This window comes from Gobio gobio (assembly GCF_949357685.1).
Source record: "Gobio gobio genome assembly, chromosome: 3".
In the NCBI taxonomy this organism is placed as follows: Eukaryota; Metazoa; Chordata; class Actinopteri; order Cypriniformes; family Gobionidae; genus Gobio; species Gobio gobio.
In genome coordinates this window covers 3667820-3694768 of record NC_137099.1, presented here as the reverse complement: position 1 = coordinate 3694768, position 26949 = coordinate 3667820, and the positions used below count along the sequence as shown (strand labels likewise).

The following is a 26949-nucleotide window of genomic DNA, read 5'->3' as shown; positions in this document are numbered from 1 at the left end:
TTTGGATGGTTTCGTGTTGAAGAGCTGCAAATAAAGTCATCTATTCACATAATTTTTTCTCTCTTAAAACGTAAGCGAGTGTAAATGTAAGCATTATCATATATGTGTAAAGAAGTCTGTCATGTAAAACAAGAGCTTATTATGCAGTTCAGTCAGTCTACTCCTGATCGGAGGCTTACGTAAATATTTAGTTTATTCGTAGAGTTATGCTTCAACTAAGTTTAATGGTGCAACGCAAAAATATTTAGTAGTGCGTAAGTTGTAACTTAGTGCCCATTTACGTCAAAATTAGGCTAAGTTGTAATTTACGCACAACTGGTGCAACCAGCCCGTCTAATAAAACACTCAATATATTAAAGCGTCTTTGGTGTTTCCATGGTTTCTACGAAAATCGAGGGTAACGCGGGTACACTCTAAAAAATGCTGGGTTAAAAATAACCCAAGTTGGGTTGAAAATGGACTAACCCAGCAATTGGGTTGTTTCAACCGAGCGGTTGGGTTAAATGTTTGCATACAACAACCCAATTGCTGGGTTAGTCTATTTTCAACCCAACTTGGGTTATTTTTAACCCAGCATTTTTTAGAGTGTATGATGTCACTGTCCGTGTCCTGGTTAAAATGGCTCTGGATTTAAACATCCTTGGAAACATCTGGGATAATGTTAGCACACATGCAAGTCAACAAAATATATTTCACTGTTCTAGGTTTTTTTTGTTGATATTTGAATCCTAAAATATTACATATTGTGCCTTTAAGAAGATTTAAAATCTTTATTAATTAACTATTTTAATATCCTGAAAGAGATAAATCGCCTCTTTGCAGAACAAAATAAGCCCCACATGAAAAAATACTATAGTATATTATAGTAAAATTACTCTAGTATTACTCTAGTGTTTTTGAACCGTACTATAGTAAATATACTACAGTAAATTAACAAAGTGTAGTAAATACTATAATATACTACAATTTACTGTAGTATCTTTACTATAGTATGGTTCAAAAACACTATAGTATTTACTATAATATACTATAGTATTTTTTCATGTGGGAAAGAAGATATTTTGAAGCACTTTGGGAACAACAGTAGCCTTTTTTGTGTGTATTATGCTGTCTAATAACTTATAAGAACCGCTTGATATTTAACGACACTCCTCAAAGACAAAGAGAGAGAGAGATCCTTATATATTTTCTTTTTACAAAATGTTCTTGACAGGTTGCAGTGAGATTCGCATTTCAGATCCACACACACACACACACACACACACACACACACACACACACGCGCGCGCGCGCACAAAGCGAGCGAGAGAGAGAGAGAGAGAGAGAGAGAGAGAGAGAGAGAGAGAGAGAGAGAGAGAGAGAGAGAGAGAGAGAGAGAGAGAGAGAGAGAGCGCGCGAGCGAGCGAGCTCGAGCTGGATCCGCTACTTTCATTCGGCTCACTGAGGTTTCAACTAGCGACACAAGCGGCTGTCTGTCACTTTCACCTGCTGAAAATGATCCTCAAATTCACCTGTCTGCTGGGATTGCTGCTCTGCGGCTGTCAAGGTAAAGATATCAACATTTGAACATTTAAGTGGGCGGTCAAACAGCGGGCACAAGTTGGGTACCTCCATCCTTTTTGCATCTGTCGAGACTGAGGGAGAAAATCGGGTGGTTTTTCGGTGTTTTGTGGATGGATACCGGATGAAAGAGAGCAGTTGTGCTGCTATTCCAACGTTGGGAGAGTTTGTGAGGAGAATACATGCGTGTTGTTGATCCCTTCGCGTTATCTATGGTAATTTATGATTGACACATGACGTGTGAGGTAAATTCGCGGGTTCTGCAGTTCAGTTTAACGGTCATTAACGGTCTTTTTTTCTGAGGTGATCGCCACTGCAGCGTTTTCTGAAATATATCCAGTTTTTGTAATTGTACACTAATACATTTTTTTTTATAAATGTAGTTTTGTGAGGTAAACAGCATTATTATGCCATCTCACACTTTTCAAATCGTTGCGTTAAATAATTTATCTTATCTTCACATTTTGATTGATTTATGTTTGTTCGCACAGCTTGTTCTGTTTTATGTAACTTGATGGATTCGCGCGCTGTAATGTTTTATAACGCTCGTAAAGTACGAAGACCGCTTATTAAATCCTGGCACGCGCGGTGACACTTCATCGCTTATATTTACAACGCGGCTGATTTATTTCAAAAGCTGTTTGTTTTCTGTGTAGGGACAGTTTCCCTTACATCAGTGCTCGCGACTCGGTGAGAACTAGAAATCGTAATGAACGAAGGTGATCGGACGCCACATTATAGAACTAATTTGTTTACTTCTCGACTTCGTTCGTCATAACGCTCGCGTTTCAGACGCGTCGCGTCGCGTGGGATGAATCCAGTGTCTTTGCAGAACGACAGGTGGAGGTAGAGCGCTTTACAGTGTCCTTTGCATTGCAAGTGTATAAACATCCCTCTGTTCTCCACCATCCAGATCCAGATTTTCTGCAAAGCCTAGTCTATTATAGTTCTTCTAGTTAGTAGGCTATATGATATAAATGAATGGTTTCGCCACCAACTCAGTGGCTGCTGTATGAAGAGTTTTGCCAGTCATTGTTCTTTTTTCTTCTTCTTCTTCTTCCATTCATAAAATGACTTGCTATGTTTATGAAATTTAGTCTCCTTAAGCTGTTTATGTAATAGATTTTTCCTCCCCTAAGCTATAGCAACCATTCAAGTGTGCACTTTTGCATCTGGAAAAAAGCACATTTCAATGCACATTTTCATTCGCAGCGACAAGCTTTCAATTTCAATGACGTTTGACGATTCAAACCCCCCCATACCCCCTGACAGAGACTGTTGCTTAAAATAAAATCACTGCTGGTACTTATCAAAGACATGATGTTATCCATCACAGATAAGGCAAAATTACCTGCCACTGTAAAAACGATGGGAACTCGTTTTCCACCACAGAATAAAACATTTTAAAAAAGATAATTGCGACTTACTTTTTATCTCACAATTGTATTTACATCTCGCAATTCTGACTTTTTTTCTCAGAATTGTGATATAAAGTCAGAATTGTGAGATATAAAGTCAGAATTGTGTGATATAAAGTCAGAATTGTGTGATATAAAGTCAGAATTGTGTGATATAAAGTCAGAATTGCGAGATAAAAAGTCAGAATTGTGAGATAAAAAGTCAGAATTGTGTGATGTAAAGTCAGAATTGCGAAATAAAAAGTACGAATTGTGAGATATAGTCAGAATTGTGTGATGTAAAGTCAGAATTGCGAGATAAAAAGTCAGAATTGTGTGATAAAAAGTCAGAATTGTGAGATATAAAGTCAGAATTGTGTGATAAAAAGTAAGAATTGTGTGATGTAAAGTCAGAATTGCGAGATAAAAAGTCAGAATTGTGAGATAAAAAGTCAGAATTGTGAGATAAAAAGTCAGAATTGTGTGATATAAAGTCAGAATTGTGTGATATAAAGTCAGAATTGCGAAATAAAAAGTACGAATTGTGAGATATAGTCAGAATTGTGTAATATAAAGTCAGAATTGTGTGATATAAAGTCAGAATTGTGTGATATAAAGTCAGAATTGTGTGATATAAAGTCAGAATTGTGAGATAAAGTCAGAATTGTGAGATATAAAGTCAGAATTGTGGGATATAAAGTCAGAATTGCGAGATAAAAAGTCAGAATTGTGAGATAAAAAGTCAGAATTGTGTGATATAAAGTCAGAATTGCAAGATAAAAAGTACGAATTGTGAGATATAGTCAGAATTGTGTGATGTAAAGTCAGAATTGCGAGATAAAAAGTCAGAATTGTGTGATAAAAAGTCAGAATTGTGAGATATAAAGTCAGAATTGTGTGATAAAAAGTAAGAATTGTGTGATGTAAAGTCAGAATTGTGAGATATAAAGTCAGAATTGTGTGATGTAAAGTCAGAATTGCGAAATAAAAAGTACGAATTGTGAGATATAGTCAGAATTGTGTGATGTAAAGTCAGAATTGCGAGATAAAAAGTCAGAATTGTGTGATAAAAAGTCAGAATTGTGAGATATAAAGTCAGAATTGTGTGATAAAAAGTAAGAATTGTGTGATGTAAAGTCAGAATTGTGAGATATAAAGTCAGAATTGTGTGATGTAAAGTCAGAATTGCGAGATAAAAAGTCAGAATTGTGAGATAAAAAGTCAGAATTGTGAGATAAAAAGTCAGAATTGTGTGATATAAAGTCAGAATTGCGAAATAAAAAGTACGAATTGTGAGATATAGTCAGAATTGTGTAATATAAAGTCAGAATTGTGTGATATAAAGTCAGAATTGTGTGATATAAAGTCAGAATTGTGTGATATAAAGTCAGAATTGTGAGATAAAGTCAGAATTGTGAGATATAAAGTCAGAATTGTGGGATATAAAGTCAGAATTGTGTAATAAAAAGTAAGAATTGTGTGATATAAAGTCAGAATTGCAAGATAAAAAGTCAGAATTGTGAGATATAAAGTCAGAATTGTGAGATATAAAGTCGGAATTGTGAGATATAAAGTCAGAATTGTGTGATATAAAGTCAGAATTGTGTGATATAAAGTCAGAATTGTGAGATATAAAGTCAGAATTGTGAGATATAAAGTCAGAATTGTGAGATATAAAGTCAGAATTGTGTGATATAAAGTCAGAATTGTGTGATATAAAGTCAGAATTGTGAGATATAAAGTCAGAATTGTGAGATATAAAGTCAGAATTGTGAGATATAAAGTCAGAATTGTGAGATATAAAGTCAGAATTGTGAGATATAAAGTCAGAATTGTGTGATATAAAGTCAGAATTGCGAGATATAAAGTCAGAATTGTGTGATATAAAGTCATAATTGTGTGATATAAAGTCAGAATTGTGTGATATAAAGTCAGAATTGTGTGATATAAAGTCAGAATTGCGAGATATAAAGTCAGAATTGTGTGATATAAAGTCATAATTGTGTGATATAAAGTCAGAATTGTGTAATATAAAGTCAGAATTGTGAGATATAAAGTCAGAATTGTGTAATATAAAGTCAGAATTGTGAGATATAAAGTCAGAATTGTGTGATATAAAGTCAGAATTGTGTGATATAAAGTCAGAATTGCGAGATATAAAGTCAGAATTGTGTGATATAAAGTCATAATTGTGTGATATAAAGTCAGAATTGTGTAATATAAAGTCAGAATTGTGAGATATAAAGTCAGAATTGTGTGATATAAAGTCAGAATTGTGAGATATAAAGTCAGAATTGTGTGATATAAAGTCAGAATAACGAGTTATAAAGTCAGAATTGCGAGATATAAAGTCAGAATTGCGTGATATAAAGTCAGAATTGCGAGATATAAAGTCAGAATTGTGTGATATAAAGTCATAATTGTGTGATATAAAGTCAGAATTGTGTAATATAAAGTCAGAATTGTGAGATATAAAGTCAGAATTGTGAGATATAAAGTCAGAATTGTGTGATATAAAGTCAGAATTGTGTGATATAAAGTCAGAATTGTGTGATATAAAGTCAGAATTGTGAGATATAAAGTCAGAATTGTGTGATATAAAGTCAGAATTGTGATATAAAGTCAGAATTGTGTGATATAAAGTCAGAATTGTGTGATATAAAGTCAGAATAACGAGTTATAAAGTCAGAATTGTGTGATATAAAGTCAGAATAACGAGTTATAAAGTCAGAATTGCGAGATATAAAGTCAGAATTGTGAGATATAAAGTCAGAATTGTGAGATATAAAGTCAGAATTGTGTGATATAAAGTCAGAATTGCGTGATATAAAGTCAGAATTGCGAGATATAAAGTCATAATTGTGTGATATAAAGTCATAATTGTGTGATATAAAGTCAGAATTGTGTGATATAAAGTCAGAATTGTGAGATATAAAGTCAGAATTGTGAGATATAAAGTCAGAATTGTGAGATATAAAGTCAGAATTGTGTGATATAAAGTCAGAATTGTGATATAAAGTCAGAATTGTGTGATATAAAGTCAGAATTGTGTGATATAAAGTCAGAATTGTGTGATGTAAAGTCAGAATTGTGATATAAAGTCAGAATTGTGTGATATAAAGTCAGAATTGTGTGATATAAAGTCAGAATTGTGTGATATAAAGTCAGAATAACGAGTTATAAAGTCAGAATTGCGAGTTATAAAGTCAGAATTGTGAGATATAAAGTCAGAATTGTGAGATATAAAGTCAGAATTGTGAGATATAAAGTCAGAATTGTGAGATATAAAGTCAGAATTGTGTGATATAAAGTCAGAATTGTGTGATATAAAGTCAGAATTGTGTGATATAAAGTCAGAATTGTGTGATATAAAGTCAGAATTGTGTGATATAAAGTCAGAATTGTGTGATATAAAGTCAGAATTGTGAGATATAAAGTCAGAATTGCGAGATATAAATTCAGAATTGCGAGATATAAAGTCAGAATTGTGTGATATAAAGTCAGAATTGTGTGATATAAAGTCAGAATTGTGTGATATAAAGTCAGAATTGTGAGATATAAAGTCAGAATTGTGAGATATAAAGTCAGAATTGTGTGATATAAAGTCAGAATTGTGTGATATAAAGTCAGAATTGTGTGATATAAAGTCAGAATTGTGTGATATAAAGTCAGAATTGTGAGATATAAAGTCAGAATTGTGTGATATAAAGTCAGAATTGTGATATAAAGTCAGAATTGTGTGATATAAAGTCAGAATTGTGTGATATAAAGTCAGAATAACGAGTTATAAAGTCAGAATTGTGTGATATAAAGTCAGAATAACGAGTTATAAAGTCAGAATTGCGAGATATAAAGTCAGAATTGTGAGATGTAAAGTCAGAATTGTGAGATATAAAGTCAGAATTGTGTGATATAAAGTCAGAATTGCGTGATATAAAGTCAGAATTGCGAGATATAAAGTCAGAATTGTGTGATATAAAGTCATAATTGTGTGATATAAAGTCAGAATTGTGTAATATAAAGTCAGAATTGTGAGATATAAAGTCAGAATTGTGAGATATAAAGTCAGAATTGTGAGATATAAAGTCAGAATTGTGTGATATAAAGTCAGAATTGTGTGATATAAAGTCAGAATTGTGAGATATAAAGTCAGAATTGTGTGATATAAAGTCAGAATTGTGATATAAAGTCAGAATTGTGTGATATAAAGTCAGAATTGTGTGATATAAAGTCAGAATTGTGTGATGTAAAGTCAGAATTGTGATATAAAGTCAGAATTGTGTGATATAAAGTCAGAATTGTGTGATATAAAGTCAGAATTGTGTGATATAAAGTCAGAATAACGAGTTATAAAGTCAGAATTGCGAGTTATAAAGTCAGAATTGTGAGATATAAAGTCAGAATTGTGAGATATAAAGTCAGAATTGTGAGATATAAAGTCAGAATTGTGAGATATAAAGTCAGAATTGTGAGATATAAAGTCAGAATTGTGTGATATAAAGTCAGAATTGTGTGATATAAAGTCAGAATTGTGTGATATAAAGTCAGAATTGTGTGATATAAAGTCAGAATTGTGAGATATAAAGTCAGAATTGCGAGATATAAATTCAGAATTGCGAGATATAAAGTCAGAATTGTGTGATATAAAGTCAGAATTGTGTGATATAAAGTCAGAATTGTGTGATATAAAGTCAGAATTGTGTGATATAAAGTCAGAATTGTGAGATATAAAGTCAGAATTGTGTGATATAAAGTCAGAATTGTGAGATATAAAGTCAGAATTGTGTGATTTAAAGTCAGAATTGCGAGATATAAAGTCAGAATTGTGAGATATAAAGTCAGAATTGTGAGTTATAAAGTCAGAATTGTGTGATATAAAGTCAGAATAACGAGTTATAAAGTCAGAATTGCGAGATATAAAGTCAGAATTGTGAGATATAAAGTCAGAATTGTGAGATATAAAGTCAGAATTATGTGATATAAAGTCAGAATTGTGTGATATAAAGTCAGAATTGTGAGATATAAAGTCAGAATTGTGTGATATAAAGTCAGAATTGTGTGATATAAAGTCAGAATTGTGTGATATAAAGTCAGAATTGCGAGATATAAAGTCAGAATTGTGTGATATAAAGTCAGAATTGTGAGATATAAAGTCAGAATTGTGTGATATAAAGTCAGAATTGTGAGATATAAATTCAGAATTGTGTGATATAAAGTCAGAATTGTGAGATATAAAGTCAGAATTGTGTGATATAAAGTCAGAATTGTGAGATATAAAGTCAGAATTGTGTGATATAAAGTCAGAATTGTGTGATATAAAGTCAGAATTGTGTGATATAAAGTCAGAATTGCGAGATATAAAGTCAGAATTGTGTGATATAAAGTCAGAATTGTGTGATATAAAGTCAGAATTGTGAGATATAAAGTCAGAATTGTGAGATATAAAGTCAGAATTGTGAGATATAAATTCAGAATAGCGAGATATAAAGTCATAATTGTGTGATATAAAGTCATAATTGTGTGATATAAAGTCAGAATTGCGAGATATAAAGTCAGAATTGTGTGATATAAAGTCAGAATTGTGTGATATAAAGTCAGAATTGTGTGATATAAAGTCAGAATTGCGAGATAAAAAGTAAGAATTGTGTGATATAAAGTCAGAATTGTGAGATATAAAGTCAGAATTGTGTGATATAAAGTCAGAATTGTGAGATATAAATTCAGAATTGCGAGATAAAAAGTCAGAATTGTGAGATATAACGTCAGAATTGTGTGATATAAAGTCAGAATTGCGTGATATAAATTCAGAATTGCGAGATATAAATTCAGAATTGCGAGATATAAATTCAGAATTGCGAGATATAAAGTCAGAATTGTGTTATATAAAGTCAGAATTGTGAGATATAAAGTCAGAATTGTGTGATATAAAGTCAGAATTGTGTGATATAAAGTCAGAATTGTGAGATATAAAGTCAGAATTGCGTGATATAAATTCAGAATTGCGAGATATAAAGTCAGAATTGTGTTATATAAAGTCAGAATTGTGTGATATAAATTCAGAATTGCGAGATATAAAGTCAGAATTGTGTGATATAAAGTCAGAATTGCAAGATATAAAGTCAGAATTGTGTGATATAAAGTCAGAATTGTGTGATATAAAGTCAGGATTGTGTGATATAAAGTCAGAATTGTGAGATATAAAGTCAGAATTGTGTGATATAAAGTCAGAATTGTGTGATATAAAGTCAGAATTGTGTGATATAAAGTCAGAATTGTGTGATATAAAGTCAGAATTGTGTGATATAAAGTCAGAATTGCGTGATATAAAGTCAGAATTGCGTGATATAAATTCAGAATTGTGAGATATAAATTCAGAATTGCGAGATATAAAGTCAGAATTGTGTGATATAAAGTCAGAATTGCGAGATATAAAGTCAGAATTGTGTGATATAAAGTCAGAATTGTGTGATATAAAGTCAGGATTGTGTGATATAAAGTCAGAATTGTGAGATATAAAGTCAGAATTGTGTGATATAAAGTCAGAATTGTGTGATATAAAGTCAGAATTGTGTGATATAAATTCAGAATTGTGTGATATAAAGTCAGAATTGTGAGATATAAAGTCAGAATTGTGTGATATAAAGTCAGAATTGTGTGATATAAAGTCAGAATTGTGAGATATAAAGTCAGAATTGCGTGATATAAATTCAGAATTGCGAGATATAAAGTCAGAATTGTGTGATATAAAGTCAGAATTGTGTGATATAAAGTCAGAATTGTGTGATATAAAGTCAGAATTGTGAGATATAAAGTCAGAATTGTGAGATAAAAAGTCAGAATTGTGTGATTTAAAGTCAGAATTGCGAGATATAAAGTCAGAATTGTGAGATATAAAGTCAGAATTGTGTGTTATAAAGTCAGAATTGTGTGATATAAAGTCAGAATAACGAGTTATAAAGTCAGAATTGCGAGATATAAAGTCAGAATTGTGAGATATAAAGTCAGAATTGTGAGATATAAAGTCAGAATTATGTGATATAAAGTCAGAATTGTGTGATATAAAGTCAGAATTGTGAGATATAAAGTCAGAATTGTGTGATATAAAGTCAGAATTGTGATATAAAGTCAGAATTGTGTGATATAAAGTCAGAATTGTGTGATATAAAGTCAGAATTGTGTGATATAAAGTCAGAATTGTGTGATATAAAGTCAGAATTGTGAGATATAAAGTCAGAATTGTGTGATATAAAGTCAGAATTGCGAGATATAAAGTCAGAATTCTGTGATATAAAGTCAGAATTGTGTGATATAAAGTCAGAATTGTGTGATATAAAGTCAGAATTGTGTGATATAAAGTCAGAATTGTGAGATATAAAGTCAGAATTGTGAGATATAAAGTCGGAATTGTGTGATATAAAGTCAGAATTGTGAGATATAAAGTCAGAATTGTGTGATATAAAGTCAGAATTGTGAGATATAAAGTCAGAATTGTGTGATATAAAGTCAGAATTGCGAGATATAAAGTCAGAATTGTGTGATATAAAGTCAGAATTGTGTGATATAAAGTCAGAATTGTGTGATATAAATTCAGAATTGTGTGATATAAAGTCAGAATTGCGTGATATAAATTCAGAATTGCGAGATATAAAGTCAGAATTGTGTGATTTAAAGTCAGAATTGCGAGATATAAAGTCAGAATTGTGTGATTTAAAGTCAGAATTGTGAGATATAAAGTCAGAGTTGTGAGATATAAAGTCAGAATTGTGTGATATAAAGTCAGAATTGTGTGATATAAAGTCAGAATTGTGTGATATAAAGTCAGAATTGTGAGATATAAAGTCAGAGTTGTGAGATATAAAGTCAGAGTTGTGAGATATAAAGTCAGAATTGTGAGATATAAAGTCAGAATTGTGAGATATAAAGTCAGAATTGTGTGATATAAAGTCAGAATTGCGTGATATAAATTCAGAATTGCGAGATATAAAGTCAGAATTGTGTGATTTAAAGTCAGAATTGCGAGATATAAAGTCAGAATTGTGTGATTTAAAGTCAGAATTGTGTGATATAAAGTCAGAATTGTGTGATTTAAAGTCAGAATTGTGAGATATAAAGTCAGAATTGTGAGATATAAAGTCAGAATTGCGAGATATAAAGTCAGAATTGTGTGATATAAAGTCAGAATTGCGAGATATAAAGTCAGAATTGTGAGATATAAAGTCAGAATTGTGAGATATAAAGTCAGAATTGTGAGATATAAAGTCAGAATTGTGAGATATAAAGTCAGAATTGTGAGATATAAAGTCAGAATTGTGAGATATAAAGTCAGAATTGTGTGATATAGGGTAAAGTTTTTTATCTTTTTATTCTGTGGCGGAAAGAAAAAATAGAGTGTTCGAGTGTTAATTTCCCACCCTGATTATAGACACACTTGGTGTCAAAACTGCACTGATCAATTCAGAAATGCATTGTGGAGCATGTATGATTTGTTTGGATTGGCTTTATGGATTTTAATGGTTGACCAGCTGTTCTCAGTGATCATATCCGTGTTAAATACTAGGTAGTCAATGAATTCAATTACACACGTTGACTGCGTCCAAAACAAATGTCAGCTGCCAATAGTCAGCTCAGTACACAACATTTCTGCATTAAATGCACATCTTAAGGTCTTAGATCAGAGATTCCCAACCTTTCTAAGAGCTTTGTGATGCTCATAAAGGCCTCAAGAACGGGTTATATTACATATGGCTGTTTGGGCACATCTGGGGCCGAGTATGATTGTCAGTTTACATGCGGATTTTAACATAACATATTTTAGATAATTTTAAATAATCTTTCGTACGATTTTCCAAGGGGCTACACTGTAAACCCGAATAAGTTGGGCTAACTCAAAATATTTGAGGTAATCAGTTACATCAGATGGTAAAATCTGTACTATATTATATTACCGATATAAAAATCTGTATTATATTATATTACAGAGTATATTATATTACCGATATAAAAATCAAAAACTTTCATTCGGCTCACTGAGGTTTCAACTAGCGACATAATATAAAAATATACAACAGATATAAAACAGATATAAAAATCTGTATATTATATATTACCGATATAAAAATCTGTATTATATTATATTACCAATATAAAAATCTGTATTATATTATGTTACCGATATAAAAATCTGTATTATATTACATTACCGATATAAAAATCTGTATTATATTATGTTACCGATATAAAAATTTGTATTATATTACATTACTGATATAAAAATCTGTATTATATTATGTTACCGATATAAAAATCTGTATTATATTACATTACCGATATAAAAATCTGTATTATATTATGTTACCGATATAAAAATATGTATTATATTATATAACCGATATAAAAATCTATATTATATTATGTTACGATATAAAAATCTGTATTATATTATATTACCAATATAAAAATCTATATTATATTATGTTACTGATATAAAAATCTGTATTATATTACATTACCGATATAAAAATCTGTATTATATTATGTTACCGATATAAAAATATGTATTATATTATATTACCGATATAAAAATCTATATTATATTATGTTACTGATATAAAAATCTGTATTATATTATATTACCGATATAAAAATTGGTATTATATTATGTTACCGATATAAAAATCTGTATTATATTATATTACCGATATAAAAATCTGTATTATATTATATTACCGATATAAAAATCTGTATTATATTATGTTACAGATATAAAAATCTGTATTATATTATATTACCGATATCAAAATCTGTATTATATTATATTACCGATATAAAAATCGATATTATATTATCTTACCGATATAAAAATCTGTATTATATTATCTTACCGATATAAAAATCTGTATTATATTATATTACCGATATAAAAATCTGTATTATATCGGTCGTGAAATTGAAACCGGTGTACCGGATGAACCAGTTTACCACCCAGCACCAAGTTATGGTGTTTCCAATTTTAAGTAAGCAGAACGATCAAGTTTTGAGTTTGTACTTCTCATGTATGTTAATTGCTCCTCGTACATTAGCTAACTCATACATTTGATAGTAATTAACATAAAATATTTAGTTAACTAAGTTTTTTATTTTGAGTTCTTGCAAGTTATTTACTTCACTGTAAACCCTAATAAGTTGTCAGAACTCAGTTTTTTTTTACGTTATTTTGTACTCGTACATTTTTATTGTTCTTAACTTTAAATATTTGAGTACACTGATTAATACATTTAACTTAATATTATCAGGTTACCTCAATATAAATATTTTGCTATAGCTATAACAAACTAAGGCCGTGTGTTAAAGTGTTTTTTCACGTGTCTGGCTGGCGTATTCAATTGTTTTCAATGGGAGCGCCGCGTCTTTAGGACGCCATGAGCGTAACGAGGCGCTGAGCGAGTATTTCCCGCGCTGGACGTTTTTTACTGGTCGCAGAGAGTTGAAGAATTTTCAACTTTGAGCAAAACTTCATCACTGTCACTTTTCACCCAGCCGTCCAATCACAGTGGAGGAGGGGCGGGACAAATACAACACCGACCAACCGCAACATTCTGTGTGTACAACGTCAACAGATGAAAACAAGCAGCATAATAACATAAAATAATTTAAAACAAGAGCCAGAGCAAATACGTTATGCATATTATATTGCATTTCAGTCAATAGATCCTCGTAAATATTACACACTGCACCTTTAAATCGTAAAGAGTGGCCAAATATGCTAAGCTGTTTATCTTACCTCGGCTTGCGTCGCACTTGCCGTCAAATTGCACCGGGTGTATGATGATAGGGCCTTTTATCGCCCATACCATTAATCTTGCATTATTAAACACTTTATCTAACACTTAATTTAAGCATTTACTCTCCCTTTCGAGTGCCATGGGCAAAGCATGCTGGGAAATACAAAAATCCCAGCCCTAGTCTAAATGAAAGCAAATGAGTTCATACAACTCGAAAACAATGAAACGGTTCAGTTTACTTAAAATACGTCAGTTCTGTGAACTCAAAAGAAAAAGAAAGTTCACTTAACTGAACTAATTTGTTTGATTTGAGTTTGTCCTACTCAAGTATTTTGAGCGGTTGTGTTAGAATCAGGGCTGTCAAAAGATTAATCGCGATTAATCGCATCCAAAATAAAATTTTGTGTTTACATAATATATGTGTGTGTACTCTGTATAATTATTATTTATATATAAATACACACACATTCATGTGTATATTTAAGAAATATTTGCATGTATATACATTTATATAATCTATAATATATATAAATATAAATGTTTTATATATAAAAATAATATTTTTTTCTTAAACATATACATGCTTGTGTGTGTATTTATATATAAATAATAATTAACAGAGTACACACGCATATATTATGTAAACGCAAACTTTTATTTTGGATGCGATTAATCGCGATTAATCTTTTGACAGCCGTAGTTAGAATCAATAATTTCGACTGCGCTGGAACTTACTTCATTGATACTTTCAGAAAAGGCAGCATTTTGAAGGACACAGCCGGTGAAAACTGAATGGAGGGAATTAAGTTATTTACTGAAGATGCTGTTTGAATAAGTAGTGGCACATCTGTTATTATAGGGGGAATGTTGCAGGAATCAAGTGTCTGTTTTCTTTGCTCGCGCGTGTGTGTGTGTGTGTGTGTGTGTGTGTGTGTGTGTGTGTAAATAATCACCTGAATATGGACGTCTGCAGTCAGGGGCGGACTGGCCATCTGGAGCACCGGGAGTTTTCCCGGCGGGCCGCTGGACAATGTGGGAGAATGAATTATAGTACAATTATGTAGACTCACTATATCCTTCCGTCAGCACAGACGAATGGCCAGCGCGGCAAAAAAACTCTGATCAGTCTAAGTGGTCTAAATGCGCTTGTCATTTTCAAAACTTTTATCCAATCAAATCCAAGGAGGCGGGAGTCTTTTAGTTAAAAGACTATGACTAAAACTAAATCAAAATTTGCTGTTAAAATTAACACATAACATTTCTGAGCACATTTTCTGCAACATGACCGACCGTGTGGAGTTAAATGGACTAAACGAAGCTAATAATTTGCCTCGATGATACTCAAGGAATCGTTTCAGCCCTAGTCACAATTATGGATCGACCGATATGGATTTTTTAGTGCCGATGCCGATACCGACTTTTTTTCATCAGCCTCAGCCGATGAGCGATACGGGCTGCCGATTTTCTTGAGCCGATATTTGGAGCCGATACTGCTTTTGCTCCCTCAATTTACAACATAAAAATGGCATCGGCACTAAAAAATCCATATCGGTCGAGCCCTAATGTCTAGCTGCTATAACCTCTCACAATGTGTTTTCTTGTATTTTATATTTTTTTTTTCACGTCAAATATTAAAAATACAGAGTAGCCTACTAGTTCTACTGCAGTCGCGGGATGCAAAAAATAATAAACGCACACAAGAAATGACGGAGAAATTAGACATTACGAAGAAATAAGAAATTACCACACATGACATGAATAGAAAAAAAATATTTATTGTGGCCACGAATAAAAAATTAAGTCCCTTGTCTTATTTAAAAGTTTCCCATAGACGGGCCCATATGCACAAGCATACCCTGCATGCCCAGACGCTACGCCACTGGGTGTAACGATATATCATTAAACGATATATCGCGATATAAAAATGTGACGATATGTATCGTTGATGGGAACGATATAATTTGCGATATAGAGTTGTTTTCTCCAAGGCTCAACTTGCTGTAGTCGGCCTATTTATAAGGTATAATTCACCCAAACACAAATTTACAAAACGTCATCATGTGCTCACCATCGTGTCGTTTTTCGTTTAACTTCCAAACACAAATGAAAATATTCTTTATGAAACCTGAGGGATTTCTGTCCCTCCACTTAAAGTCATTCCTCTCAAACTTAAAAGATCCAATAAATGTCATAAAGGCATCGTAAAATAACTAATCGAAAAATAAAATCCAAGTCTTCTGAAGAGACACAATGGCTTTGTATGATGGATATATTTAACATGACGCGCGTACTGTAGTGAACACGGACGTTCAGATGATTGCGTGACGCATGAAAACAACATGAGAGGGAGTAAACGTAGAATTAAAATTATTGGATGAGCTAAACATTTACAGTTTGAGTGGACATTTTGAGATGCTTTCTTGTGTTTTTTGAGTGGCCGCCGGAACGCCACTCTTCAAAGTGAGAGCGCAAACATTATTTAAATCACCGATCACATTTAGTTTTAATAGTATGATTATTCAAAGCATTTTAGATGGTTCACTCTTATGTATAGTGCATTAATAGGCAAGTTACGAGTAAGCGCAAGTAATGCGTGAGGAGAAAAAATGAAAGTTTACGGAGTTTCAGTGATATTATTACAATAAACGACTATATATAATGTTGAATATAATGTATAATAAAGCAATGGGGGAATATTTGTGGGTCCTGATAATAATATACTAATAATAATAATATTATTTTAATAATAATAAAAAAGTACTTCTTTATTTTGGCTTAAAATATGGGGATACATATCGTATCGTGAGTTCAGTATCGCGATTCATTTCGAATCGTGACACGAGTGTATCGTTACACCTCTATCATTAATGCACAGATATTGTGCCCGCAAATATTGGCAATAAAACCAGCTTCCGAAAAAATTATGTGTGTAAGGAAATATTGTTTCAAAATCATGATACATTTTTTTTGTCTGTATCGTACAGCCCTAGCGCCGCTTTGTTACATTTGTTCATTATTACATTAAACGACTATATATAATGTTGAATATAATGTATAATGCAATGGGGGAATATTTGTGGGTCCTGATAATAATACACTAATAAAAAGAATATTATTTTAATAATAATAACAAATAAAAAAACCCTCTTCTTTATTTTGGCTTAAAATATCAGGATACATATCGTATCGTGAATTCAGTATCGCGATTCATATCGAATCGTGACACGAGTGTATCGTTACACCTCTATCATTAATGCACAGATATTGTGCCCGCAAATATTGGCAATAAAACCAGCTTCCGAAAAAATGATGTGCGTAAGGAAATATTGTCTTTTTTTTTATCTCTATCGCACAGCCCTAGCGCTGCTTTGTGCCAGAAAGTCAGGGTCACTTTTTTGTCCCTGTTTGCATTAGTCCACTGAAGGATTGAGCCTTTGAGAAAGACACACGTTTAGATTTTCAGCTCGAGCTGCAATGATATAACCGCTCTTATTGCGTTCAGAAAAGTAATTGTAAGATGCCGAGCTTGATACAGTCGTATTCATTCACACCAGGTTGAATGTTAACACTCGAGAAGCTTTCGAAATTGCTTTAATTTTGTGCCATTGTGGCACAGAAACTGTCTTTTTCTCAAGAGCCCTTCTTTGTGATTCCTCACACATGCAGCATCACGGATATATAAAAACAGTCTGTCTTCGTTGCGTCTCGTGTTTCTGAGGTCTGGGCTCTTGGCTCAGTGAATTATGCGCTCTGCGGCGTGGCTGCGGCTATCGTGTGCTATGTTAAGTGCCATAATTAAGAGATTTCTCTGAGTTGTGGGGAGGAATCTCAGTGGTGGGGGTGTTAAAAGATTCATGTGGTGTGTGCCGTGTGAAGAGTATACGTCTGAAGTGCATCTCCGCGGAGAAACGTGCATGCTCACTGGGGACGGGAGGGGGAAAAAAAAGAAAAAAAGAAAAAAAGACAGCTGGAGTAATGGTCATGCTTGTTCAAACACGTACGCATGCAGATGCATGCTCTCAATATGCAAGCAGACTCGAGTAACCTTTATTTACCGGGAGAAATAGCCACACTGCAGCATCAAAACAAGAAAGTTAGAGTATTATTGTATAACCCATATTTGTGCATTTGCTTGCTGCTACAATGGTAGATTGTTGCCAGGGCATTGCTATGCATTTGTTTGGGTGTTTTGAATGGTCTTGCTATGCCTTTTTGAGTTTTGAGGTAGTTTTAAAAAGCGAAAAAATATTTACTTACCTCAGAAAATTGCTATTAAACATCACTAATTATTACAAATAGTGGTGCACAATATATTTGCCAACATATCGGTATCTGCCAATATACACCGATCAGGCAAACATTATGACCTGTGAAGTGAATAACACTGATTATCTCTTCATCATGGCGCCTGTTAGTGGGTGGGATATATTAGGCAGCAAGTGAAAATTTCACAGGCACAAGAAAGTTTGAATATTATAGTACACTGTCAAATCTAATTAGTTACACTTACTTAAAAAAAAGCACTTGTTAAAATCAGCCTAAACTCAGCGTGTCTTCCAAACTCGACGAAAAGCAGAAGAATACAGACAAGTCTTGAGAAACTTTACCTCTTGCTGTTTTCATACGGATTACAGAAACAGCGTATATTAGTTTTTTAAATAAATGACTCCATTTAAAAGAAGACATTCCAAGCTTTATAAAGAGATATCTGTCGTGTTGTGTGGCAAGTTTTCTCTGAGTTCTGAGTTCATTTAAAGACGCATTTCAGAATGGACATCACAGGGAGACAGACGGGAGAATGCGCATTGTTTGTTTTCTTTATTTAGCGAAAAACATTTAGTTTTTTATTTTGAGTGTACTTTAAAAAAAGCAGACACTTTAAGCTTTGTAAAGACATATCGTTCATGTCTGTGAGGCCAAAAATGACGGAGTATTTTAAGTTGTTTTACACTGCCATGTGGAAAAATCAAACAAAATGCGCGGGTGCGTTTCTTGGGTTATTAAAAAAATTAATTAAATAAATAAATAAATAAATATATATATATATATTTTTTTTAGTAGTATTGATAATTCAACAACCATTACATTTCACCAATTGTTATAAAAAGGGATGCACAGTATATCGGCCACCATATCGGTATCGGCTGATATATGTTAATTTCAAATGTTATTGTTATCGGTCCAACAAGAACATTTGGCCGATATATTAAAGCCGATAAATAATGAATTATTTTCTTCAGCTGAGACACTTCAGATAAGCTTTGATGGGTTTGAATTGCTTGAAATATGATTGGAATCACTTAAAAAAAGGAAAATACTGTTTCTGTCTATTATATTGGCTATATAAAATTATGAGAACATTATAATTGTGTGTTTGGGATATGGCTTTTAATGCTGAGACTGTTGTTTTTGGAATCAGGCTCTTAAAAATGATATAAAATTTGGATGTAGATTTATCAGCCAATATATCGGTTTTCGGCTTTCGAATATAAAGTATTATCGGTATCGGCCAAAATCATCATATCGGTGCATCCCTATAAAAAAGGATATCAAAATTATATATAAATTATAAAAATCTAAAAATATATACAAATTTGTATTTAGATTTATCGGCTAATTATATCGGTTATCGCTTTCAAATATAAAGAATTATCGGTATCGGCCAAAATCTTTAAATCGGTGCATCCCTATTAAAAAAGGATCTCAAAATTATATAATAATGATAAAAAAAATGTTTTTAATAAAAGTTTGAATTGAAATTTATCGGACAATATATCGGTTATCGACTTTCGAATATAAAGTATTATCGGTATCGGCCAAAATCTTCAAATCGGTGCATCCCTATTAAAAAAGGATCTCAAAATGATATAATAATGATACAAATTTTAAATTTAATAAAAATGTGGATTTAAATTTATCGGACAATATATTGGCTTGTATTATATATTGTATCGGCTTTCAAATATAAAGAATTATTGGATATCGGTATCGGGCAAGAATTTTCATATCGGTGCATCTTTATATAAAAGGATCTCAAAATGAACGAATAATGAACGAGTTGAATCTAATCTAATCTAATCTTATCTAATCTAATCTAATAATGATAAAAATTAAATAAAAGTTTGGATTTAAATTTATCGGACAATATATCGGTTATAGGCTTTTAAATATAAAGAATTATTGGATATCGGTATCGGCAAGAATTTTCATTCCGGTGCATCTTTTTAAAAAAGGATCTCAAAATGATATAATAATGATAAAATGATAAAAAAATTATATCAAAATGTGAATTTAAATTTATCGGACAATATATCGGTTATAGGCTTTCAAATATAAAAATTATCGGTTATTGGTATCGGCCAGAATTGTCAAATCGGTGAATCCCTAATTACAAAGAAACATTGAATTAAACATTAAATAGTAGAAAGACTGAAATAGTATTTTCTCATAAAATGTACTGCAATAATCTCTTATTGTGATTTATTGATAACTTTGAAGAATATTCTTTATTCTGTGATGCTTGACTTTAAAAAAACCTAAACTAATATGTATAAACCTGTCGAGGGCAAAACCCCTGCTCTTAGTGTTTGTAAATCCCTGCATTTGGCTTGCGTGCTGTAAAAGTCAAAGCACTATTTGATTAATGAGTGGAAGGGCGTATAGATATAAACCTGAAAACAGAACTATATCAAGCCCCTCCCTCCCCAGGGAAATATACATGAGAAAAATCATTTTAAAGTGCATTCGCATTCAGAGCCTCAGAGCTGAATAAAGTGGTCATTTCAATGATGCAGATGCTGCATTCATATAATAATATGCTCTGATTCCCAGGGGTCACAGAATCAGGGCAGATTTACATAAATTCTGCTTATAAAACACAGGTAATCCTGAGAAGAGTTTACATGTTTAACACCAGCAAACATAAGGAGTTTTATAATCAAGTTTGGTCGCGTTTACGCAATAGAGGTTGAACGAACTGATGTCTACACTTTTATCCGAAGCAACTTCTAGTCAAAAGGTCATCATTTATTCACCTTTATGTTATTTGAAACCTGTATGACAGCTCTTTTTTATTCAAGCTTATGTATGTTCCTGAACATAAAAGACATTGGTCTAAAATTACGTAGTTTGAGAGTAAAAAAAGTCCACTTCACTTCGCATTTAATTATTGCATTCAAAAATAATACATGTAAAATACTGCTAAATAAAAACAAAATGTGCACAAACTTTCTAAACACTATAAAACATTTTATTCCCCTACACAAAGCCTGAATAGATTGGTTTGGTTTTGTCAACTCGAAACTAATCCTGAGTTTGTTAAACTACCATCATGGCACAGGCTCAACTCCGGCGAGCTTGCTTCATTTTTCCTTGTGTCTGCTTTACGTGTTTCGCAGTTGAGCAGCACACACATGACCCTGTTTAATCCACGATATTCAATAAATCGTTAAAGGGGGGAGAGGGGGGGGGGGGGGGGGGTTGGGTGGGGGGGTTTGAAATGCTGTTTCATGCATACTGAGTTTTTTACACTAAATGGTAGTGCTAAACATGGACACAGTTTCAAAAATTAAGTTGGACTTTTGATGGAGTATTTCTGTGCCAAAAATACTCTTTTCGGTTTCTCACAAGTTTCGGAAAGTTTTTTTCGAGTATGGGTCTGTGTGACGTCAAATGGGGCGAAATGTCCTTATACGGGTCCTAAGGGCACTTCACCCGTAGACCGAGAGAGCAAGAGAGAGAGCGAGAGAGCGAAAGCAGGATGCCCATCAAAGCGCTTCGCTCGGCTGCGCTGCAGTCACAGGACTTCCCCACATCGACTTCACGTGTTTTTGGTTGTCAGGGCAAGACAACCCTGCTTCCCAAAGAACCCAGTGTTAACCCACAGCGTTTCGGCGACGATCGTTTTATAAACAAGGCCCGGTTCAACTCCGGATTTGTAGCTGGTCTAATGCTGAAAGATGGAGCGGTCCCAGCGATTAAGGTTCACGGTCGTGACTCGTGTGTTGGAAGCAGGCGGTGAGTAAAACTGCTTCAAATGTCTTTGTGTTGTTAGCTATCAAGTACAAGTTCAAGTTCAGGTTTATTTATATAGCACATTCAAGAACGGCCGCAGGCCGACCAAAGTGCTGTACAACAGTAAAATACAAGAGAAAACAAGTAAAAACATAAAAACAAAGTTTATAAAAGTAGTAATGTGAGAGATAAAAATTAAAACAACTTATAAGTTAAAAGCCAAAGAGAACAAGTCGGTTTTTAGACTGGATTTTAACTCAGATAGAATGGCCACAGTTCTAATTGAGAGTGGAAGATTGTTCCATAATGTGGGTCCAATAACTTCGAAAAACGAGCTCTGGGGATCTTAAGAAGGAATTTTCCGTCCGATCTAAGTCCTCTCGTTGGAGAGTATTAGGTTAGTCAGATAGAGAGGTGCCAGGTTGCTTAGGGATTTGTATACTATTAATAATATTTTAAACTCAATTCTGAACTGGATGGGCAACCAGTGTAGGGATATCAGAAGCGGCGTGACATGATCACATTTTTTCTTTCCCTTGAGGAACCTAGCTGCAGCATTTTGAACAAGTTGCAACCGAGAAATTTGTGACTTAGAAATGCCAAATGCCAGTTAAATTTAAATCCACATTTTTATAAAATTTAAAATTTGTATCATTATTATATCATTTTGAGATCCTTTTTTAATAGGGATGCACCGATTTGAAGATTTTGGCTGATACCGATAATACTTTATATTCGAAAGTCGATAACCGATATATTGTCCGATAAATTTCAATTCAAATTTTTATAAGAAATTTTTTTTTTATCATTATTATATAATTTTGAGATCCTTTTTTAATAGGGATGCACTGATTTAAAGATTTTGGCCGATACCGATAATTCTTTATATTTGAAAGCGATAACCGATATAATTAGCCGATAAATCTAAATACAAATTTGTATATATTTTTAGATTTTTATAATTTATATATAATTTTGATATCCTTTTTTATAGGGATGCACCGATATGATGATTTTGGCCGATACCGATAATACTTTATATTTGAAAGCCGAAAACCGATATATTGGCTGATAAATCTACATCCAAATTTTTATATAATTTTTAAGAGCCTGATTACAAAAACAACAGTCTCAGCATTAAAAGTCATATCCCAAACACACAATTATAATGTTCTCATAATTTTATGTAGCCAATATAATAGACAGAAACAGTATTTTCCTTTTTTTTAAGTGATTCCAATCATATTTCAAGCAATTCAAACCCATCAGAGCTCATCTGAAGTGTCTCAGCTGAAGAAAATAATTCATTATTTATCGGCTTTAATATATCGGCCAAATGTTCTTATTGGACCGATAACAATAACATTTAAAATGAACATATATCAGCCAATACCGATATGGTAGCCGATATACAGTGAGTTGCAATAGTCCAGCCGTAGTCTATCCACTCGTTCATTCAAATGCGCTACTATTCCATCGTTTTTCTATGTAAACACACACTAGTCTGACGTGCAAAAACGTTCCGCTTGCTACTGCTAACGTTAAATCACATATAATAGTCCATAAACCAAATTATATCCTCATAAACCACGAGTAAACACACACAAATGTTGTAAAACTCGCGCATGATAAGCCGCTAAGCAAGTATATCAGTTCCAGAACACACCATAGAGACGTCCTGCTGTAGTCATCGTTGCTTCTCCTGTTCAATTTCAGCCTCTAGATCTGATTCTGGATCATATATGTGTGGCTAAATCTGATTGATCTCCATGGTTTTTTTAGGATAACGCGTTTAACCCTCTGGGGTTCTTCATTTATGGGTCACACTCAGGACCTTCGGGTCAAAAATGACCCCCATAGGAAATTAATGGGAAATTGGCAAAAATATGAAAATACAGAGTTTTTTTGTGCATACAATCTACAAATCAGCCAAGGTGCAGAAATAAAGGACTCAACAGTGAAGGGGTGAATCTCTAAAACATCAAGAGTGCAAAACAGACAAAAAAACCTCACACACACTTATACACACAAAAACACACACAAATGAACGCGTGCCATTCCAAAAGCTAATTGTGTTTTGTGTGTGTGTGTTTTTTTTTTTTCAGTTGCTTATAAACATATTAATGGCAAAAGTGTAATTACACTGTATTCAGCACAAACTGGGCTACCATAATATGTGAGCAACATGTATGTACATGCTTGTATTTTTGACAGAAAAATGTTTATGCATGATTTTTGAAAAAAAAAAAAGATTTTTTAATTAAGGCCTCAAAACACACAATAGATTTGTGTTCACAAGACTTTTGAATAATGAGTGTATTTGCATTGAGTTTTTGCTTTAAACTGATGTGAGAATCATTAAGTCTATTCATTCACATAAAACAATACACTGATTTAAAATTTGTAAGACAGTTTCTCTTCACAAAGCCAGTATGCGAGGAGGCGTGATATCTAATGAGTAATGATGAGATAACACCTGAGATAACAAAAGAACATAATAGCCTCCATAATGAGCTGCATAATGAACGAGCTTCAGGTACTTATGTGACTGAGAGCAGCAGGACAAAGGACATTATATTGTACTTATCTAGTAAATGCATCTTGATTTAAGAGTGTTTAAATATTTAGACTTACTAAGAGCATTTATTCTAAATGTTTTGTACCTTTTTTGTTTTTGAAAGTCGTCATGAGATTGACTGAAACTGAGTGTTTCACCCCCCCTTACATTTCAGATGCAATATGGACTGTTTTTGTTCTATTTCAGCAGCGAAAATAGTTCCAAACAAATATCACAGCAGAACCGTAACGCATCTCACAGCAACAGTGTGTGTTAATGAATGATTCAGAGTTTTAATGAATCGGTTGAATCAAAGATTCAATGACCTATTCGTAAACGACCGCCTAATTCTTGAATGAATCAGCCGTTTGAACGAATCGACTCAATGACTCACTCATTAAGACGGTCACATACTGCCACCTACTGGTGGTTTAGTTTCGTCTTTCCAACATTTCTTATTTGTACATTCAAAAATATTTAAAATAATCTCATAACATTATTTAATGCAGGTGTAATTTTTCAGTGTAAATTATTTAATTTAACTGGTAACAGCCTATAGTGTCTTATTCTAATTTAATTTATAGATCAAATTTAAGAATATAAAAGGAAAGCTGAAGCATAGCCTATATTTAATAAGATTATGGAAAATAGCCCTTTATTAAAAGGTAAAAATATCACAAATATGCATATTTAAATATTTCAAAGCTGATCGAACACTGGTGAGAATATTGCTTCAGTATAGATTATATTTACAAAAAAAAATCCGGACAAGCACATTTTTTACTCGGACAAGTGAATGACAGATTTCACAAGCGTGTGAACAGGCTTAATGTCGAGCCCTGGTGTGTTTGTGGATTTTCCTAATTGCACGTTTGGACTGGCGAGTTTCATCCCAATGGGGGTCTTGGCTATGAATGGTTGCGATCTATTCCTGCTCCAGCGTTTGATGTGCAGCATCACGGTTACTCATCAAGGCTTCTGTTTCCACATCCTCCTCCTCCTCTCTCCTGGCTTATGCCGCTACAGAAACAGATGAGAGTGGGCGTCCAGGCGAGGTTTCAAATCGACACAGACCGCCAGTCTCTGCGAAGGCTTTCTCACATCCTCACTCGTGGAGCATCCTGGTCACTCCCCACAGGAACCAACAATCACTAATGAGATCACTGCAAAACCGCCGCGGTTTCTCCTAGACAGCAATTCGGTTATTTGGAGAACATATGGGGAGCCATTGCTTAAGCCTTCCACTGTTCTCTTGAGAAAAAGACCTCAACAGTTCGCCAGGATACCAAAGTTTGCAATCAAAAGTCAAAGGCATGAATACATTGTGCTGTGACTCTATTCTGGATGACCCAGTTTGATTCTTCATGCAATAATAATAAATATCTGAAATATTATTAGATTTGTTTAATGTCTTTTCCTGTCAAGAACATGTGAGCGCCGCATTTCATCCCAAAATCGAAAGAAAAAGATCAGGCATTGTAATTTGCATAAAGAAAATCGTAGATTTGGGAACATTAAAAGGGTCGTGAACGAATGTTTCCTGTGGTGCACTCATAATGTTGTTTTTTTTTACATCAAAAAAGGTCATAATTTAGAAATATAGGGCATTTTTCCCACCCTGATTTGAACACTCTTTTTGAAGGGGCGTGTCTGACTTCAGTGTAAACGCCCACTGCTGTGATTGGCCGCTGTGAGACTTCAGTGTAAACGCCCACTGCTGTGATTGGCCGCTTTGAGTAAACGCCCACTGCTGTGATTGGCCGCTGTGAGACTTCAGTGTAAACGCCCACTGCTGTGATTGGCCGCTGTGAGACTTCAGTGTAAACGCCCACTGCTGTGATTGGCCGCTTTGAGTAAACGCCCACTGCTGTGATTGGCAGCTGTGAGACGTCAGTGTAAACGCCCACTGCTGTGATTGGCCGCTGTGAGACTTCAGTGTAAACGCCCACTGCTGTGATTGGCCGCTGTGAGACTTCAGTGTAAACGCCCACTGCTGTGATTGGCCATTGTGAGACTTCAGTGTAAACGCCCACTGCTGTGATTGGCCACTGTGAGACTTCAGTGTAAACACCCACTGCTGTGATTGGCCACTGTGAGTAAATGCCCACTGCTGTGATTGGCCGCTTTGAGTAAACGCACACTGCTGTGATTGGCCGCTGTGAGACTTCAGTGTAAACGCCCACTGCTGTGATTGGCCGCTGTGAGACTTCAGTGTAAACGCCCACTGCTGTGATTGGCCATTGTGAGACTTCAGTGTAAACACCCACTGCTGTGATTGGCCATTGTGAGACTTCAGTGTAAACGCCCACTGCTGTGATTGGCCATTGTGAGACTTCAGTGTAAACGCCCACTGATGTGATTGGCCGCTGTGAGACTTCGGTGTAAACGCCCACTGCTGTGATTGGCCATTGTGAGACTTCAGTGTAAACGCCCACTGATGTGATTGGCCGCTCTGAGACTTCGGTGTAAACGCCCACTGCTGTGATTGGCCATTGTGAGACTTCAGTGTAAACGCCCACTGATGTGATTGGCCGCTGTGAGACTTCGGTGTAAACGCCCACTGCTGTGATTGGCCGCTGTGAGACTTCGGTGTAAACGCCCACTGCTGTGATTGGCCGCTGTGAGACTTCAGTGTAAACGC

General features: G+C 33.8%; 1 protein-coding gene across 1 annotated transcript in view; it reads left to right on the top strand.

The window, feature by feature from the left end:
- Positions 1–1445: 1445 nt before the first annotated feature.
- Positions 1446–26949, top strand: part of LOC307123698 (neural cell adhesion molecule 2) — a 435059-nt gene continuing 409555 nt past the window's right edge. Inside the window, exon 1 of the mRNA XM_079812344.1 lies at positions 1446–1546. Within this exon, the coding sequence (XP_079668470.1) occupies positions 1495–1546 (52 nt within the window). The 5' untranslated portion in view covers positions 1446–1494. The remainder of the gene's footprint in view (positions 1547–26949) is intronic.